This window comes from Anopheles coustani, chromosome 3 (genome assembly GCF_943734705.1).
Source record: "Anopheles coustani chromosome 3, idAnoCousDA_361_x.2, whole genome shotgun sequence".
NCBI lineage: Eukaryota > Metazoa > Arthropoda > Insecta > Diptera > Culicidae > Anopheles > Anopheles coustani.
The window spans coordinates 73,543,218-73,558,824 of NC_071288.1; the positions used below are offsets into that span (position 1 = coordinate 73,543,218).

General features: G+C 44.5%; 6 protein-coding genes across 6 annotated transcripts; 3 read left to right on the forward strand and 3 right to left on the reverse strand.

Moving 5' to 3' along the window:
• Nucleotides 1-542: 542 nt before the first annotated feature.
• Nucleotides 543-2,611, reverse strand: LOC131271424 (protein LTV1 homolog). Its single transcript, XM_058272847.1, has 5 exons — nt 2,470-2,611; nt 2,192-2,374; nt 1,361-2,112; nt 1,029-1,292; nt 543-957 (listed from the first exon to the last, which is right to left on the reverse strand). Exons 1-5 carry the CDS (start codon nt 2,470-2,472, stop codon nt 711-713), a joined length of 1,449 nt encoding a protein of 482 aa, XP_058128830.1. The 5' UTR covers nt 2,473-2,611; the 3' UTR covers nt 543-710.
• Nucleotides 2,612-2,752: 141 nt separating this feature from the next.
• LOC131263495 (protein PET100 homolog, mitochondrial) lies at nt 2,753-3,282 on the reverse strand. Its single transcript, XM_058265739.1, has 2 exons — nt 3,181-3,282; nt 2,753-3,115 (listed from the first exon to the last, which is right to left on the reverse strand). The coding sequence occupies exon 2, from the start codon at nt 3,106-3,108 to the stop codon at nt 2,860-2,862; it is 249 nt and encodes an 82-aa protein (XP_058121722.1). The 5' UTR covers nt 3,109-3,115; nt 3,181-3,282; the 3' UTR covers nt 2,753-2,859.
• A 32-nt stretch (nt 3,283-3,314) lies between these two features.
• On the forward strand, nt 3,315-5,516 carry LOC131263394 (testis-expressed protein 10). The gene is made up of 2 exons (XM_058265626.1): nt 3,315-4,143; nt 4,207-5,516. The coding sequence occupies exons 1-2, from the start codon at nt 3,359-3,361 to the stop codon at nt 5,453-5,455; spliced, it is 2,034 nt and encodes a 677-aa protein (XP_058121609.1). The 5' UTR covers nt 3,315-3,358; the 3' UTR covers nt 5,456-5,516.
• Nucleotides 5,517-6,004: 488 nt separating this feature from the next.
• Nucleotides 6,005-8,001, forward strand: LOC131260904 (retinoblastoma-binding protein 5 homolog). The gene is made up of 5 exons (XM_058262751.1): nt 6,005-6,121; nt 6,193-6,620; nt 6,685-6,866; nt 6,936-7,055; nt 7,121-8,001. The coding sequence occupies exons 1-5, from the start codon at nt 6,103-6,105 to the stop codon at nt 7,896-7,898; spliced, it is 1,527 nt and encodes a 508-aa protein (XP_058118734.1). The 5' UTR covers nt 6,005-6,102; the 3' UTR covers nt 7,899-8,001.
• Nucleotides 8,002-8,250: 249 nt separating this feature from the next.
• Nucleotides 8,251-13,227, reverse strand: LOC131260903 (inositol polyphosphate 5-phosphatase OCRL). The gene is made up of 9 exons (XM_058262750.1): nt 13,001-13,227; nt 12,040-12,220; nt 11,439-11,958; nt 11,183-11,342; nt 10,904-11,082; nt 9,982-10,339; nt 9,157-9,910; nt 8,838-9,071; nt 8,251-8,768 (listed from the first exon to the last, which is right to left on the reverse strand). The coding sequence occupies exons 1-9, from the start codon at nt 13,076-13,078 to the stop codon at nt 8,596-8,598; spliced, it is 2,637 nt and encodes an 878-aa protein (XP_058118733.1). The 5' UTR covers nt 13,079-13,227; the 3' UTR covers nt 8,251-8,595.
• Nucleotides 13,228-13,626: 399 nt separating this feature from the next.
• LOC131271679 (B-cell receptor-associated protein 31) lies at nt 13,627-15,600 on the forward strand. Its single transcript, XM_058273186.1, has 4 exons — nt 13,627-13,707; nt 13,961-14,208; nt 14,287-14,573; nt 14,641-15,600. The coding sequence occupies exons 2-4, from the start codon at nt 13,980-13,982 to the stop codon at nt 14,818-14,820; spliced, it is 696 nt and encodes a 231-aa protein (XP_058129169.1). The 5' UTR covers nt 13,627-13,707; nt 13,961-13,979; the 3' UTR covers nt 14,821-15,600.
• Nucleotides 15,601-15,607: the final 7 nt, after the last annotated feature.

Here is a 15,607-nt window from a genome sequence, read left to right on the forward strand (position 1 = left end):
CTACTGCTCTTGGAACATGGAGCACGTTGTCGCATTTCCGTTATCAATCGCATTGATATCAACCCGTATTCAATGAGTTGTTGACTCATAGCAAGCCAATGAAAACAAACTATTGTTCGGAGCAGGCGAATACTTAGTCTTTTCATACAACTTACGAATTTAATTGATTGGATTATCTATCATAAAACTTGTTAGAGTTTTTTTTTTGTTGTAAAATTCTGAATCTAACATAAACATACTGTGTGTTTGAAGAGCACAACACTGTACACCACGATCGTGCGATTGTTTACTTTTATTATGCGTCGCGTGTACTAAAATGTCACAGCATATCGCGATCATATTCTCGGTCGCCGAGACGGTGAGAATAGCACACTGATCTCTCTCGGCAATTCAAAATGGTCAAAATACCGTAGTATGTAGCAGTTAATTAACTTATAAGCTTTTTATTCCATGTCTCTTTAGGAATGATAAATCATAGAGTGGGATGATAAAAGTGTGGAACCTGATAGACGTGTCAGAATTAACTTACAGGCAAACCTGGATCGACTATTAGAAATTTATTCGGCCAACAGGATCAAATGGAGATTATCCGCCAAATAACATTAACACTCAAACGTGGTTACGTGGTTTATAGATTTATGTACGCAAAGCACATTGTATAATTATACATACAGAGAAAATTTCACTCCTCCACTCCACAACACCGTAACTCAAACGATCGTTTTGCCCGAGTTCATGTGTGCGTTGATCTTGCTCTTTTCCTGCATTTTCTTCTCCTCCTTGAACGCCTGTGTGTTTGCTTTGCGTTCAATTCTACGTTCGGCGCGGTACTCTTTCAGTAACTTTTTGCGCTCACGCTTTTCTTCGAGTGTTTCGTCTTTTGGCCTTAGAGAGAGCACACTCAGGGTAGAAATCACACTTCCATCGCATAGTGATTTGGGACCAGATGCCTTTGCACTGCAAATAAATAAATTTCGGGGTTAATTTAAAAAACTAAATTTATGAATCTTTTAAAATGTTTACAACACCTTTCGCCTTGCTCGAGTTTAGCCAGAGATTTCATCGTCAATTTCCCCCCTTCCGAACCAAGCACGTTTTCGGGTAGGCCAGTTTTGGAATTGATTTTAATTTTGCGATTACGCTTCGGTTCCTCTATCAATTTCGGGTGATTGTAAATGTTGCTGTACGTAGATAGAATACTTTCACAATCCCATTTTTTCTGCTCACTATTTTCCACCTCCATCTCAACCAATTGCTCGTCGCCCGAAGATTCTTCTTGCAGTTCCAAAAGGCTATTGTAAAAATCAAAATAATTATTTTCAATACGTCATGTAATTTTTCGGCCAAATAATCTACGTACCGTTCTCTGACCCAGCGTTTTTCGAACTCGACCTCAAAATTTTCTTCATTTTCCCTCTTGAACTCTTCCGCACACCGCAGCAGCACATCGTCGTTCACCTCGACGTGTCCTTCGATTTCCTCACAATCCAGTGCACCTACTTCCGGATCATCGTACTGTTCGTAGAACTTCTCGAAACGATCATCGAGGAGCGTTAGCTGTTCGTTGCGCCGTATCACACTGCTGGACATGGAATATTCCGTGAAGCGTGATTTGGTTTCTTCCCGTCCATACTCGTCTCCCAACGGTCCCAAGCCGTCGCGTTCCTCATCCAAATAGTCGTCATCCATACCGTCGGAATCGATATCCTGTTCGTCGTCTTCGTCTAAAAATTCATCCCCTCCTCCGCCACCTTCCTGCATGGCGAGTTCCATGAAGTTGTCCTCGAGCTCATTCTCGGGATTTTCGAAATCGAAGTCTTCATCCAAAGCTGCCACCACATCCGGATCCCAGTCCGGACGAGGTCCAGGGCGTGCGTTAGCAGCTTTTTTCATAATTCCTTCTTTTTCCTCGAACTGGGATGCGAACACCGAGCTAGGCAGCTTAATGCTAACCTTCTGCGCCCCTGGCTGTTCCTTGGTGGTCTTCGAATCGATCGGTTCCCAAAACACCTCGTTCCGGCCAGGTTCGCGTAGATGCTGCAGGTAGTCGTAGTCATCGTCGAAAAATACGCCATACTTTGCTTGTTCTGTTTTACGTTTGGCCGGATCAATCTACAAGAAAATATTATTTAAATACCTATATGTTGGCAAAGTTCGACATGCTGTGCACGAGGAGCGATTGTAAACTCACTTTCGATCCCGAAGGCTCTTGCCTTGATTGACCACCTGCCAATTTAGAATACTTTTCGGGAATACGCAGCGGAAGCAGCACATTCTGCGGCGCCCTTTCATCTACGTACAGAGGATCCTGCTGGCTACGGTTCACCAAACGAAAGGTGACAGCATTTTTCTTGTCGATAAACTTTTTCTTACCCTGGAACAGATCGAAAACATTTTGGAGGTTATGATGGGTGAATGTGTTTCAATTGTGTGGCTTTGTTATCTGGCAACTGAAGTAAAATGGCTCACCATAGTAACTTGTGATTAAGTTCCACTTTTGACGAAAAACTTTATGTGAAACGTAAAGAAATCGCTAAAAACAACACTTTTCTAGAGCACCAGAAAAGGTTCTCGTGTTGTGATTCTGTGCGATTGTTTTGAAAAGATCGAAATGAACTGTCAAACTTACTTCGGTAGTTCACGTACCTTAACCATCAACACTATTTTTTCACTGGGGCAGCATGGTATCATTTTTTAATTGTTTTTAATTTTATGGATTTCTTTCTGTTTTAGAGAAGCAACGATTTGCCTGATCTATAGATATTTCTTTTCTACTACTTAACCAATGTTATGTACAACCCATCACAATGCTATAAAGAAGCCGCCATATATCAGCAGAGGCATTCGTACCAAGCGGATTCATTTGTGTTCCTTCTTTTCGATCTCCTCCAGAGCCTTCAGAAGTTCCTGATCATGCTTGTCTCGCACGTTTCGAATGCACTTTTGAATCTCTTCGCGGTGCGCCGGGTTTTCTGGCGGGTACAGCTGCCTCCGAGTATCGGTTACCCATTTCTCAAAATACTCCGGCTGGTTGAACCAATGGAACATTGCGACCGGGAACGTCATGTAGAGGGCCATTTTCCCGATTTCCAATGCCCATCCGCCCATGTTGATGCTGCAAAGCAAACTAATTTGGAATCGCAGGTCAGAAGATAAGTGATATTTGATATAAAAACTTACATAAATTTTAGTTTCACAACAAGAATCACCCAACTTCACCAGGATCCCCAGGATGTTTGTTTATAACATTCTGACAGACTTTCTGACAGACAGGCCAAAAAGATTGCTGTCAAACGCACGCGGCACGTGTTAATTCCAATTGTTCTAGGAATCCGGAGGCGTCGGCAAAAACAGTAAAATGGGGGGAAATTCGCGAAAATTCAAAAAGGCCGAGAAATCCAAAGTAAAGCTAAAGGGTGCCAAACTCCCGAAAGGCGCAAACGTGACCAAAACCAACTTTAAAGTGCGCAAAATAGTGATACCGGATCAGTTGAAGCAGCGTAATCTATCGAACGCTGCTGTCTTGTCGAACAGAAATTTGAGTTTAAAAGACTGTCTCGCGAAGCTGCAGCAAAATAATGCATCCTCCAAATGCGATGGAATGCGTGGAATCCGGGAGATTATCACCAAGATGCCCTCGGAACTGCAGCAGCAGCTCAGTTCAGTTATTAAGGACGTTGCAAGCCTTGCTATAGACGTCGAACGGGATGTGCGGAAGGATTGTTACAAAACGCTGGGCTGCGTGTTCGCCGCAAGTGGACAAACGAGATTGCTGCCATTCTTCGATATTCTGCTATCATTTCTTCGCTGCGCAATGACGCACATTCAATCGTATATCCAGGAAGATTCACTGTTGCTGCTCGACGTGCTGCTGCAATACCTGCCCGAGCTGATCCTGGACAATCGAGACAAAATATTGCCTCAATTTTTGGACATGATCTCCAAGCTGAAGAATGATTCAAAACCGGGTCGTACACTGACCATCAATCTGGACAAACATTCTACCAGTACCCAGTGGAGAATGAAAGTGTTGATGCGTTTGACCGGTATGCTGAAGGTTCTTATCGATAGCAAACTGCGCAAGCAATCCGTACAAAACACCCCAGAAGAAGCTAAGGGTAACAAAGTGGACGAAGAAAACCCGTAAGAGATCGTATTGACTTCGGGCGGATCGAATTAAGGTTAACCGTTATCTTTTCCTTCTAGCTTTGCCTCAAAGGTCCCTGAGTACACACCGTACAAACACAAGCCGTTGAATTATGTTTTTGTTGAGAAGGCGCCAATGTTTGTACCCATCAACAAAAGCCATCTTTTCGCCACATGCCCAATGGATATTCTGTTCCGCAAAGCAACCGATCCAGACAAGAGTCTCTCGGTTGAGGATCGCGTTGACGATGGAAGAAAGTTAAAGATGTACATTGAAATGCTGATGCCGATCCTGTTCGAATCGTGGTTAGAAGTGCGTCCGTCGGGCTCCGGAAAAGACTACATTGAGGAGCACGCATTGTCACGAGAGGCAGCCTCCACGCTGGATCTACTGCTCAACATTTTCATGCAGCTTTGGGAGCTCACGGGACAGTACTGCGCAGAGACGAACAATGATGATATGAAGCGATGGTTCCGCAAGGCTTATAGCGCCAAATTTTGCAACCACATCCTAGTCGGATTTCCCTACTATCAGACTAGTGTAGGAAAAACTCAATCTAGAGGATCGAATGCAAACTTATCCTCGGAACGCTCCGTGGACGACAATTGTTACAGACACAATTTCAACATTTGCTTCTTCTACTGCTGCATGCACGAGCAATTTCGGGGCGAAAAGAAACAAGTTGATAACTACACCAAGGTGGTTGAGTACGTGAAGTCTTGCGTGCTGAACTGGAAGTTTCGAGGTGCAGAGGTAACCAACTTACTGCTGCAAGTACTGCGCTACATGCTGCTGGAAACCGACTGCCTATCGGTTAACCAGGAGACACGGACACTTTTGAAAACCCTGCTGGAAGCGTATATAACCGTCAAGCTTCCCCAGGAGATTCGAAACCGCATCCTGATTCTGTTTTGTGACATTATCGTACGGAATGACACACTCTGGCGGAAATACGGTCAAGATTTGTTCACGCTTTGGCTAAAAATGTTGCCCAACTTACTGTGCAAACCATCGATAGACCGTGAGGTTCTGAACGCATTGTTGTGCTTGGCTCAGCGAAATAATAGCCTGTTTTTGGATGTTCTCGAGACCAACGCAGGGGAAATAGTTGCCAATTTGAACACCATTCAGGTGACGAATGAACTCTACACCGGTGAAGGTTTCGTATTGATATGCGATTTGCTATTTTATATCAGAAGCCGTGATTTGATCGTGCAATTGCTCTTGCATAATGTCAGCAAGTTGAATGCAACGCCCCTTGTGAAACGACTCAGGAGTACATTGCAGTTAAGAATGAGTTTATTGTAATTATGTTTCTACAATATATATAGCAATAAAATATGATCCCCATGCGATCGTCAATGAACGACCTAATTTGTTTTTCTTTTAAATACTTGTTCTGTTCAGGATACAACCGTTAGAGCAAGGCATATCAATAAAATGTGGCGTATTGCACTCAACAGTTCGCTATTATTTTTTTATTTTCAACAAATGATTTTAATTCAAACTCACATTCATCTCGCCAACAACATGTCTCATCTCATCTCACATGCATCTCACTTTTCCAGTTCAAAAGTGAGATTGACTGTTCGAATTGTCAGTTCTTCCCAACGATTGTGTACCTTCAATGGAAAATCACATCAAATAAAAATAGATTATCATATCAAAAATAGATAGATGGAAATCAAATTAAAATAGATTTGGATCTAGTAAAAACCGAATCAAATCGAGTCCCAAACTAATCAAATCTGGTTCGAATCTTTGGAATCCGTGTAGGGATTGAATCTTCGAGTCTTCCGAATCCCGATTCTGCCAACACTAGATTGTTTACTTCCAATCTAGCAGCTTGTTTTAGAAGAAGCACTTCTGTTTGTTTTGCTTCAAAAGCGGTTTATAAAGCGTAAGTGTTTTCTGCTTCTAGATGAGAATAAACTGACCAACTGAGTAAGGAAGCGATGAATCTAGAATTGCTTGGTATGTATATTATTACTAGCTTGCAGCAAAATGTTCGAAAGTCAATAAAAATCTATCGATTAACTCCACAGAATCATTCGGTCAAAACTACCCAGAAGAATTCGATGGCTCTCTCGATTGCATTTCGTTGGCGGTAACGTGTGCATTCAATAAGTACGGCACGCTGCTTGCGGTAGGCTGCAACGATGGGCGCGTCGTCATATGGGACTTTCTGACGCGCGGCATAGCCAAGATCATTTCCGCTCACGTCCACCCGGTGTGCAGTTTGTGTTGGTCCCGGAACGGCCACAAGCTACTATCTGCTTCCACCGACAACAACGTCTGCATCTGGGACGTGCTTAGTGGAGACTGCGAGCAAAAGTACCGGTTTCCATCACCGATCCTCAAGGTGCAGTTCCATCCGCGGAATGATGATAAATTTCTCGTCTGTCCAATGCGCTACGCGGCGATCTTGGTCGACGTTGGAGGTAAACACGAGTGTCTACCGCTGGACAATGATGTAAGTATTGCAAGCTTCAAATAAACATCTTGCAGCACTAACTGTTTCGCTTGCACGTCCGAAGGGTGACCTGAACATCGTCGCAGCGTTCGATCGTCGAGGGGAACACATATACACGGGTAACGCAAAGGGAAAGATACTCGTACTGAACGCAAACACGCTGGAAATCGTGGCAAGTTTTAAGATAGTGCTGGGCAGTTCTAGCGTGACCGCTGTAAAAAGCATTGAGTTCGCACGCCGTGGAGAGTAAGTTGGTTTGATTTCAATGACAATCGATTTATGGCTTAATTGCAAACACATTTGCGCATTTTTAAGGGCATTCCTAGTGAATACTTCGGATCGAGTAATTCGAGTGTACGATTCCAAGGAGGTGGTTACGTGCGGGAAGGACGGTGAACCGGAACCCATTCAAAAATTGCAGGATCTTGTTAACAAGTAAGTCTATAGTCGTCTGTGATCACTTCAAATACCCATTCACGCTAATCCTTTCTTGTCACCAGAACGACGTGGAAAAAATGTTGCTTCTCGGGCGACGGCGAGTATATATGCGCCGGAAGTGCCCGCCAGCATGCGCTGTACATCTGGGAGAAGTCGATCGGTAACCTGGTGAAAATTCTGCACGGCACTAAGGGTGAGCTACTGCTCGATGTCGTCTGGCATCCGGTGAGGCCCATCATCACTAGCATCAGCTCGGGGCTGGTGTCGATCTGGGCCCAGAATCAGGTAGAAAATTGGTCCGCCTTTGCGCCCGATTTCAAGGAACTGGACGAAAACGTCGAGTACGAGGAACGCGAGTCCGAGTTCGACATCACCGACGAGGACAAGTCGGTCGATCTGGCAGCGGAATCGAAGCAAGACGAGGAGGTCGAGGTGGACGTGGTATCGGCGGAACCGATCGCCGCGTTCTGCAGCTCGGACGAAGAGTACGAGGACGAGACGGCGCTACAGTTTCTTCCGATGGCCCCGGAGGTGGAGGATCCGGAGGACGGATGGGGTTCGCAGGAAAATGCCGACACCCTCGGCGGCGGTGGTTTCGGGAACACCGGGCCCGGTGCCTCTTCTGGTGGAGCGACGGGACTCGGCTCTGGTGCATCCCTTGGCAATCAGGACTCGATGAAGGAGAATGAACCGCTGATGAAGAAGCGCAAAACGAGCCAGTTTGAAATTTCACTCGATAACGCCCCGATCGATGACGTGCACCCGCTGCTGTTGAATAAAACAAACAAGGACAAACAATCGACCACGAACAAGAAAACGGGGGGTCGGCCGCGAAAGTAAACCTCTTGTGCGACACTCGGACTAGAAATAAAACAATCCACAGTAATTTGTAACTTTTAATTATTATGAACTTTTCTCATTTGCCGTGTCTTAAAAAAATATCATTTTGATTTCTTAAACCCAGTATCGATTATTCAAACTAAGAAGATAACTTAGTAAAATCATCAAACACATAATTTACAGCTTAATCTGAAATTCGACTCCTTCTGGCATAATTCTTAAAGACCCCCTCGTTATTTGGTGGTTTGATAATAATTTTCATTGATATGACTATGAGATGGTTTTTATGTGTTCTTTTCCTTTATTTATTTTTATTTTCATTTTTCGTATGAACGTATAAGAGAATTTTAGTAATACAACATCATCATCACACAACAATGAGGAATACTATGGCGGCGGGTGTTTTCTTGAATATTTGTTTTTTTTGTATCATTTTTTCCGCCACAGGTGTATGCTTTGGGAAGGGTTTTACATGTCAACACGTGTGTGTGTGTGTGTGGGTCAGTGTATACCGCTAATATTGCTTCTAGCAGTGTTTCCAAAATTCCCAAATTTTATTGAAACACTCTGGTTTCTAGTGGTGAGTGTGTGTGTGTGTGTTTTTTAAGTGTTTGGGTAATCATACATTTTAAGTGTTTTTGCAACCTATGAAAAGCATCTTCCGTACCAATGGCAAACCCCGCTAAGCTTTGTCCGATCAGTGCGTGCTCATTTCGCTTCGTGCAAAGTCACGCAGATTACCGTTGAGGCACGTCAGCATGAATCTCCTACGCTGGTCCCGTTCACCTTCCGTGTACGCGTAAATGCCATTACTAAATTCCGGCTTTGCTGGGAGCTGACTGCGGATAAAGATACGTCCGAACAGGGTGGCTACGGGGGGTGAGACAAAAAGCACCGTTTTAAGGATAAAATAATCTTGGATAACAACCTACCCCTTACCTATCACTTCAATTCGAACGGAAGCGTTCGCCACGCGTAAATCCTGCAGGAAGAGACAGATGTATAAGAAAACCAACCGGTTGACGGATTTCAGCTTCGTCCGTAACAGCTCCTTGCAGCGGTCAAAGTTGTCCGAGTTGATGATGCACTCTCGTTCGCTGATTGTCACCACCGGTTCCGGGAGGGCCTCGAGTAGCATCAGTAACACTTCAGCTGCCGTGTGGGGCGTTCCCGCTGAAAGCAACGAAACGTGGGGTAGTCCAAAATCAAAACCAATCATATCGATCGTGGTGTGTCCTTGGCTGTAGATGCCACTTACGAAAATCGTGTGTCGACCAGGTATCGAGCCAGTCACGTATTTCAAGCAGATTCTGCTCGTGCGCCTGTACCTGCCTTCGGTGCTGGGTGAACAGCTGCGGCGTCTGCATGCCCATGTTGCGCAGATAGTCCACCAGGCGCCAGATTTCGCGCGGTATCCGCAGATTAGTGCCCCCAACGTCGTCACCGACGAGATCAATCAGCTTCTCCTCCTTGGCCAGGGCCACCAGTTCGTGGATCGCGTACGCCGATACCGGCCGGTTTAGCTTCATCAGTGTATCGAGCGAAACGCCGAAGCAACTCGGCTTGTACTCGCCAAAAATGGTGATGAATATGTCGCGCCCATTCTCAACGTGCAGCACCAGGATGTCGAGCGGTACGTTTGAGCCGGCCCGCGCATCCCGCAGCTTCTGCAGCATCCGTGAGGCGGCCCGCGGATGAACTAATATATCGATACGGATGCTAAGGCTATTGCCGGTCAGCAGCTCGCCCGCCGTGTGGCTGATGTGGATGAACTCTTCGCACACGTGACTGTTGCTATCGTCCTTACAGGCGAACCGGAAGCGCACCGGGAGGTGACAATTGTTCGCCACCAGCAGCTCCCGGGAGTACTTCTCGTTGAAGCGGATAAGGCCAAAGTCGAGGTCGGTCTGCTCGACCGTAATTTGCGGTTGATTATCATTCTCGTACTTGTCGACAGTTTTAAGCACTTCTTCGCTCACTTTTTTCAGTTTCGCTTGGTCCTTAGTTTGAACCTTAGGGCGCAACAAAAGGAAAAACAAAATTGTTATATCTGTTTCATCCCCGATGGTGGCGCGGTTCTCACCTCGACAGTAAAGTCGGCATACACTGGCTTGTGGTCGCTGCGGCGCAGTTGCATTACGCTCTCGTACCGCAGCAGCTCGATGCGCTGACCCTTCCAAAGGATACGGTCGCACCAGGCAGGGGTGCGGCTCTTTTCGCTACTGTCCCAGTCGTCCGTGCCGGGGTTGTATTTGTAGGTCGGGGGAAAGAGAATCTTTCCCTCCTTATAGTCGCGAAAGATACGGTGCCGGCGTTTCTCCACGTACAACTGATCGTGCTGGTAAAGCTGATTGTAATCGCGATCCTTACGGTTAACGTACTCCTGCGTCACATCCTGTCCATCTAGCCGGTAGTTTAAATCGCCGATCCAGAATATGTGGCTATGGTGTGATGAAAAGAAAAATCGAAGGAAAATCATTAGTCGAAGCGAAACATTTCGTCTGGAACGGTTCAATTTAACAGATTGTTTGGTACACATGAAGCATGTAATCTCCTAGATTGAAAATTTATGTTTTCTACTTTTTGACTATCAATTAAATTGATTAGAAATAAAAGTTGTGCTGCGATGTTGGTTAACCCTTAAAGGCACATGTTGATATTGTAGGAGCTATCAATGAAAGCATTGTTTACTTTGATTGATTACTTTGAGTGGTATAGACTTTGTTTCTAACCTAAAAACAACTCGTAAAATTATGTTTTAAAAACGAGATAGCTTATGCAACCCAAAAATGATCGACATACTTTAATTTTATATTGTGTTTGAACATCTTTTGCTTGAAGGATTGAAACATTTAAGACAAGCAACGAAACATGGCAACCGTGAAGTTAACATTTCAAATCAATTAGTGCCAGTTTTTTTATACAGCCATTAACTGATAAGAAGTAACAACAAAAGAAAACAAGGTTCTATCGATAAGCTTTCGTGCCATTCTGGCTCTACTTACTGATGCTCATCGATCGAGCGCATTCGGAATCCGCTGTCGAACGACATCCGCCGGATGATTTCGTCATGATCCTCGTTTCTTCGTTCCACCTCCTGCGTGTGGGCCGCGAGATGGGTGTTGACGAAGCAGAACAGGGATTCATTCAGTTGAAAACTCACACCAACGCCACCTTTATTGCCCTGTTGGTATAGGATAAGATATGGGCGGTGGATAATCATCCATCGATCAATTGCTAAATCATCGTTCTGCTGTGTTGTTTTCTATTGGCTCCATACGTACCCATTTAAGCGTTCCAGTCCCTACGGCGGAGGTGTAGCAATCGCTTATCTTCGAATAAATAGAACTTTTTACAGCCACGGTAAGCATCATGCCCACCAAACGGATGGAAGCGAGCTCGGTATAAATAGCTCCTTTGTGGAGTCCACTCATAACCTTATCACTACCCAGTTCGGGAATGAAAAAGAGAGCAGAAAATACCAAATTTAGCGTATCGCACCTGATTTCTACGTGTTAACTTCTTTCGCGCCAAACTTACACCCATGTTCGATCGATTTTTGTTTCGTTCATGAGAATCTTCTCCGGTGTCCACTCGATCTCCTGAAACCCGACCGCGTAAATATCGGGCGGTGTGTCGGTTGTTGCCAACCACTCCGGCAGCTCAATGTCTTCCGAGGTGTTCCCGTTCACGTTCCAGGTAGCCGTGTACACCCGGTACGGTTCGTGGACGATATACTCATGCCGGCGACGTTCGAGTTCCTCGCGGAATTTTGCATCTCGCGTTTTAGGCGCTTGGCTCCCGTCTGCCACGCTGCGGTCAATGGCCAGCTGGCCCGTCCGTTCTTCGCCCAGCCTGTAGTACTGGAGCCACCGGAAGGCGGCCGAAGAGCGGGCCGGTTCGGGCGCGGAGTGGTACGAAGCGATAAGCCCTTTCAGGCAGGCCAAAAAATGATCTTTCGAACTGCTTATTTCGTCGGTGGCATGATAGTAGAACGTGGTCGGTTGATTTTCGGAGAAAATGGTAAACTGATGACTTGACACTGAACCGAACCCGGATTCTGCGGAAAAGGGATATGGTGAGTGTAACATACTTATGTGCGATGCTTAATGTTTAGCTTAAAAAGAAAATAGAAACAAACCTGGATTGACGTAGAATGATTCATTTATGGGAAAAACCGCTCCAATGGTAAGGTCGGAAATGCTTTCCGGTGGACTGCGGGAAACGGAAAAGGAAAACAGGGCCGCCGACTCGCTAGAGCTGACCGTCACCAGCAAGCGGTTTTTGAAATCATTTCCGACGATTTGGTACGCTTCCAGTATCTAGAAATGGATTTTTTCAACATGGCTCAGGCTAAGGAAAATAAATACATCCAACAAGAAATGACGCCAGAAGGCAAATATAGCGTTTCTTCGGGAATATTATCCAGCAACCAACTGCGTAAGTCACGCAATGTAAACAGAATCGGCAAACGAACATTGTTCGAGATCGGGATACATCGTAGTATGGATATTTTTGTGGCTATCTCGATCGCAAGTTGGGTAGGGTGGTGGCCACCCGATATGTTTGCAAGAGCAACTTTAGCAAGCGATCTCCTAGGCAACGTGCCTATGCTAAACTGTCCTTGTATGGGTCTATTTATTGCACGGCATGTTTTACCACTTATCTCAAGTATCGTTCTACACGCGCGCACTCGATTTGCTGGCAAAATAAAAAAAAAAAATCGGTGCACTATCGATTGCACGCCAAACTCGTTTCGCTTTCGTTTCATTTTGCGCCACCACCAGCCTACTGTTTGTTGGCTTCCCTCCCATTTGTGTCCGTCGTCATTTGTAAACAAACAATTATTCCAACAGAAAACGGCCCCAAACCATACGTAATAACTTTCCTCATACTTGTTGCAAATTGTTTCCAGCAGGGTTAAATGGTCAACTGTTTCGTAAATGTTTTTCTTAACCTTTTCCAGGTTCCACGGGGTAGTTTTGTCGAAGCCAGACGTTACCCATGACGTTGTAAGTATTGATTTCTCTATGGGGCAAAACTTAGCTCAGACGTAATACTAGAGATACATTAAATGTTTGCTTTTATAAATAAAAGGATACTGCAAGCACGGATTCGCCTTCACGGAATTTTTGTGTCACCGTTCGGATAATGATGGAATCATGATTGGAACTGGTCATTTTCACATTCGGTCGGTGGAGCTCGCTAAAGCTAAACAAACGTTCACTTTCTTGCGCAACTTGCCGGGCGAACTAGTACTTGGAAATCTCCGTCACGCGTAGCAGGACAGCTAGCGTGTGGGTGTAGCTATTTTAACAAAAATATGCAAACAAACTCATATTCAGGAATACAACAAATTATTTTCGAGCGATGAAAGAATCGTTCTTCGCTCGTTCGTGTTTTTGCGTGAACTGACATCTGATCGAGGGTAAAATGTCATCTTGACATTTGAGTTCGAAAATGGGATGTCAGATTTAAACAAGGTTGATCAAACAAAGCAGAAATTCAGCAGAAAATTATGAAAAATAATAAATCTTTCTTATCAAAAGCGAATTAAAGAAAACATTTTACGGATTTACTTACTGAACTCTGAGAGAATCGACTGTAAAAACTTAATGTCCCCAAAAACTCAACTAAATAATGACGTCATCGTTGCTGTGGGTTGCTGTCTAGCGCCAGCTGCGCATCGAAAACGTTTTCGTTCGTACGTCTGCCAAAACAATCGACCGAAAATCGGCTGTCACCTAAAGTACAGTTCCAAGTTCGCAACCGGTGAGTCAACATTATATTTCGTGGATCTTCTATAAAGGTAAAACAAATCTCCTCTCGCAACATCATTCCTTCCTACCCTGTCACCTATCTCCCGGCTCAGTTGGGTGCAAAGTTTCATCAGCCAGCAGTACGTGTCTCAATCGTGCTATTAAAGATCGCATCTACGCTGCGAAAAGTGAACACTTGCAGTAGACCGCGCACAGTGCTTAGACCCCCTGCGACTGAAACGCCACCATTGTTGAAAGCTGGCTTGTGAAGTAGAAAGAAGTTTATAATTGTGATATTTTTAGACCGTACCGTTCTTTCAAGATGACTCTCGTGTGGGGCATAATTGCATCGTTTCTGTACTTGGAAATATTTATCGTGCTGCTGCTGGTGCTACCACTCAGAAGTCCGCAGCAATGGCATCGATTTTTCAAATCCCGTTTCCTGGCGATGCTGAGCCGTCAGGCCCAGACCTATTTCTATCTGCTGCTGGCCGTGCTTGTCCTCTTTTTGCTCGAAGCCATTCGAGAAATGCGTAAATATTCATCCAACGGTAAGTGACTCGGTAATTTGATACGGTCCCGAAACCGATCCTGCATGAGACACATTTTATCGATTGCTTTGATTCCAGATCATACGCATACGGAAACGCACCTGAACGTAGAAATGCAGCACAGCATGCGTCTGTTCCGTGCGCAGCGTAACTTCTACATCTCCGGTTTCGCTATTTTCCTGTCGCTTGTGATTCGCCGTTTGGTTTCCCTCATCAGCGGGCAGGCGATGCTGCTCGCCCAGGCGGAAGCCTCGATGAAGCAGGCTCAAAGTGCAACCACCGCTGCCCGGACGCTGATGAGTCAGCAGAAAGGGGATGAGAAGCCAACGGAATCGAAGGCAAAATCTGCCGGCGATGCTGTTAATGTAAGATTTGAAAAACCGAAACAAAAATCTCTACCCAGTTGAAATATAATTATTTTAACTCTTACAGGCCGAAGAACTAAAGAAGAAAATCACAGAACTAGAGTCGGAGCTAGCCAAAGAGCGCAAGGACAAGGAAGCAATGAAATCGCAATCGGAAAGCCTGAACCGCGAGTACGACCGTCTAACGGAGGAGTACAGCAAGTTGCAGAAGAAAATTACCATTTCCAGTCCCGATAAGAGCGATTAAGTGTTCAGTAGTGGTAACAACCATCTTCGTGGGTGAGGGTTTTCATATTTCTCTTCACAATTATTTTCTTATAGTTGAAAAGAGCTTTTTTCATTCATTAATATATTCAAGCACACTCATGTTCAGTTTGCCATGTGAGTAACTTTGCTTGTCATCGGTCGAATTTGATCAACGACAATTCTACACAACATCTTATCAACAATCACTTCATTTTCGTCTTGTTAAGAACGTCATCATTTCTTCCTAAAATGGTTTTAAATTTAAAACTACAAATCCGGGTTCGGTTTACAAAATGGACTAGGCACAGGAAAAGCAAATTGTAAGGACTTGAAAGGGAAACTGAACGAAAGCACTGATTTTGAACACCGCTCGTGATTGACAAGAATTTGTTACTAAAAAGAAAATTGTTCTGATCTATTTCCCTAAAATATACCACATATAAATGTTGAGATATGTAATAAAAGGTGTAACCCGAACATCCTTGCCTTGAAACAATTTCATAAATCGTGTAACGTACCTATGGGTTGTATTTAGAGGAATCATACCGTACATTCATCCATTCCACGTTATCTGTCGATGTTTATCTTAACCAACATTGCAGATAGTAGCGGGCTGCTGATAAGATATTTTCTGTGTCTTTTGCAGATTAACAAGCATGAAAGAAAGATTAAAAGAGTCCATATTATACTGCATATCGGATACGTTCAGTCGAGCAATCGCCAACAGTTGACAATTGATAAACCAATCCAACCTGTTTTTTTTTATTTGTATCATCAAAATTAGCATA